General features: G+C 32.4%; 1 protein-coding gene across 1 annotated transcript; it reads right to left on the bottom strand.

The window, feature by feature from the left end:
• Positions 1-956: 956 nt before the first annotated feature.
• On the bottom strand, positions 957-3,092 carry Phum_PHUM431290 (uncharacterized protein; the record flags this gene model as incomplete). The annotated part of the gene is made up of 2 exons (XM_002429339.1): positions 957-2,601; positions 2,692-3,092. The coding sequence occupies 2 exons, from the start codon at positions 3,090-3,092 to the stop codon at positions 957-959; spliced, it is 2,046 nt and encodes a 681-aa protein (XP_002429384.1).
• Positions 3,093-3,641: the final 549 nt, after the last annotated feature.

Genomic DNA, 3,641 nt, shown 5'->3' with positions numbered 1-3,641 from the left:
AAATGACGGCCGATGGAAAAATTATCGATGGAAACGATTACAAAATAATATTAAATAAACTACATACCGTTTATTATTATTATTATTATTATTGATTATTATTAATTTTTTTTATTTTCTCTCTATGGATTTTTTTAATCTCTGACTAGTTTTTTTTTTTTTTTTAAATAAATTTTTAACTAAAATTATTATTTATTTTATTTTATTGTAATAATAATTAATCGGAGATTAATTGAAGTAATTAATTATTATAAAATTACGTAATAATAATAATAATAATTAAATACTTTTCGTTCTCATTAGAAAAGAAGAAGAAAATTTTAAAAAATTTAAACACAAAATTTTCTATAATAATATTAATTATATATATATTATGACGTCATAAAATTAATTTGGTTTTTTTTTTTTTTGTAAATTATATATAGAAAATAAATAAATATTACTCGGGTGGTATATTAAATAATAAAATATCAAATGGTTTGTAATTAAATCACAAATAATAATAATAATAATAATAATAATAATAATAATAATTGGAGAAATGTTTCCAAATGAAAATAATGATTGGAAAGAAAAAACCCCTGAAATTTTTTAATTATACTTTTTGTTGTGCTTTAAATAAACCACAATGGCATAGTCTAATTAAACACGGGGGGATTGTGTAAATAATATAATCTTTTTACAAAAACTATTATAAGTGAAAGGGGGGAAACGTAATGACCCAAATTTTGTTTTTAGAGTCGGACGACGACGACGACGACGACGACGACGTATTCAAAATACGACTCATACAAGGATTCTCGTTAAGCTTCAACGAAGAACGAGAACATGAAATTCACTTTTTAATGTTTTTTTGTTCAGACATTAAAAGGAAAAAGAGACTTTAAAGCGTGTAAAAGCGCGTGTGTGAGTGTGTGTGTGTGTGTGTGGCTGCATATTTATTATCATTATCATCATCATAAAAACGGTTCCGTCCAATATTTGACAGTGGAAGAACTTCCGTTGGATGAATTCATGTTGCATTTTTCAATTGCGGCAGCTGCTTTGACTCGGCTCCTGTGTTTAACATCTTTCGGTTTTAAACAACTCCTGTGATTGCTAAGCATTCTGCTGGGGGTCAATATTGATTTTTGACTTAATCCTGTGTTTTCTAAAAACGTTTCGTACATTTTATATTCCAAATCGGTAACCGGAGGCGGATCTTTCGGTAGCGGAGGCGGCACGATTGTTAATGTGGCATAGTAATTAACCATGTTTTTATTTTCTGCACCGTCTCCGTCGTGCCTCCCGCCATTTTCCTCCGATTCCGCATAACTTTCTTCTAATTTAAACTCTTCGAAATTTTTCCTCATGTCGTTTATATCGTTTTCTCCGCGTGCGTCGTCGACGTCGTCGTTGTTGTTGTTGTTGTATTTTCCTAAAACTTCAAACTGTCGGACTAATTGAGACACGTGTGACACGTCTTCGTGAGAATTGAAAGATCCGCTACTTAATTCCGTGACTATCGTATCCCTTGATAAACCAGTTATTAATGACGACACGGAGGACCCGATTTTAATGGCTCTGCAATTTCCCATAATGTCTTCACCTTTTTTTTTTTTTTGCTTAACAAACGACGAAACGTTTGAATTTTTCATTATTTCCGAGGAACTTTGTACGTGACTATGATTCGCGTGATTTTTTTTCAATTTCGAACTCGTTTCCGTTTGTCTCGAATTTGTTTTACTTCCTTCTGCGGTTGATTTTCCTGGACCCCCTCCGTGACGTTTATTTATCGACGTTTCGTTTAATTCATTTATTACGACTGACTTTTTTGGTTGCGAATGACCCAAATTCGACGATTGAGTAATAACATTCGTTCCTAAATTATCCGATGATTTCGATATATGGTTTGTTGTTGCCGTCGTCGTCGTTGTCGTCGTCGTGGGAGCAGCGTTAAAATTTTTCTGTTGGATTTCCGCATTCTTTTTCTGTAATACCTGATGAGGTTTTAACAATCGTGCTGGTTTCGGAGGGAGAGCCGGTGGTTTTTGTGACGAATGAACGGGTGGTTTGTTGTTGTGGTTGTTGTTGTTGTAATTGACACCGTACGAAATTGGTAAAATTTCTTCGTAGGATGCAGTACTTTTAACAGGGCTAATTGTTCGCTCGTTTTTTAACGTTTCACAATTATTTATTTCATCTAAATCAACGACTGTTAAATTTTTTTTAGACATTTCTAAACACGCTTTCTCTTCTAAATGTTGTGATTTCACGGGTGATGTTTTTTCATTAATCCAACAACCACCACCACCACCGCCATCATCTTTTACCGTCATCGAGTCGTATTCGTCTTTTTTATCTATTATATTTAAATTCCAATCGTCGTTTGAAATTATTTTCTCGTTCGAAAGTACGTCGTTACTATTTGTTTCGTACCATTCCGTCGTGTCATCTCCTCCGTTTCCATCCATTTCCTTTTCGTTTAAATTAATCGCTATGGGTTTACCAATTTTCAAAAGTTCTTCTTCGTCTCTCAATAAAATCTGATTCACGGATTCTAAAACTGGATTATCTATGAATGCGTTGTTCTCATCTCTTTTAACGTTTATTTCGTATTCGCTATTTGATGAATCCATTCCTTCCTTTTTTAAATTTTTCAAAAACGACGACGACGGAGGATTCAATAATTCTTTGCAAAGGTTATCTAACCTTTCTTCACCGGTCGCGGTACCACAGGTTGAATTGGATTTTCCAATTTTTTCCAATTTACCATTTTTTCCTTTTCCCTTCGACGCCACGTTTCGCATACCTTCACTCCCGTATTTTTTATACTTTGATATTTCCCTTTCTTGTTTTTCAATGATCAAATCCTTTTCTTCGAGTTGTTGACAAATTAATTTTTGTTCTTTTTTTATTCTCGATTCGAGTATGAGAAGTGCACGAAGGAGGAGACTCAATTGTTGATCCCTTAAATTTTTACTCGCTCTCAATTCCATTTCTTTTTCGTGTAATTTTTTCGTAAAAGCCACGACGAGATGACGACAACGCATTGTTTGCATTTTAAGAGCTGATTTTGTCGCTTCCAATTCTTTTTTCAATGTCATTTCCATCTAAAAAAAAAAAAAAAAAAAATCAAAAAAAATTAATTTTTCTCGCATTCTTTCTTATTCACGTAAATAAAAAAAAAAAATATTTTAGTAATTATGAAATACCTTTACGAATCGCGACAAAAATTTTAAAAAAAGAATTTCTAATTACACGTTCATGCACAAACCAACCAACTTTTACTTTTTGTAGTTTTTTTAGTAAAACCGCCGACAACGACAACAACACGCGCAAAAGACAATTCGTGAAACAAAAAAAAAACATTTAAACGTTAAAACTAAATTTTAAAATTAATCCTTTTCCCCCCCTCCTTTCCCCACCCTTGTTACAAATTTCCTTTCGTATCGATTTAAAAGGGAATTCAAAGTAAAGTCCAAAAAAAAAAAAAAATTTTGTTTTTCCTATTTAAAAACTTGTTCGAAAGCGATTTTGCGAAAAATTTAAAAAAATTACTCTTGTGAAATTAATTAAACGATTTTAGTCCCGTCGAGAGTTTTCTTTCCATTTTCCCGCCCCCCTCCCCCCACATTTACAAATGCTAAAAAATTTAAAGA

Source organism: Pediculus humanus, genomic scaffold (assembly GCF_000006295.1).
Source record: "Pediculus humanus corporis 1103172108197 genomic scaffold, whole genome shotgun sequence".
Taxonomy (NCBI): domain Eukaryota; kingdom Metazoa; phylum Arthropoda; class Insecta; order Psocodea; family Pediculidae; genus Pediculus; species Pediculus humanus.
This window is presented reverse-complemented; position numbering and strand designations above follow the sequence as displayed.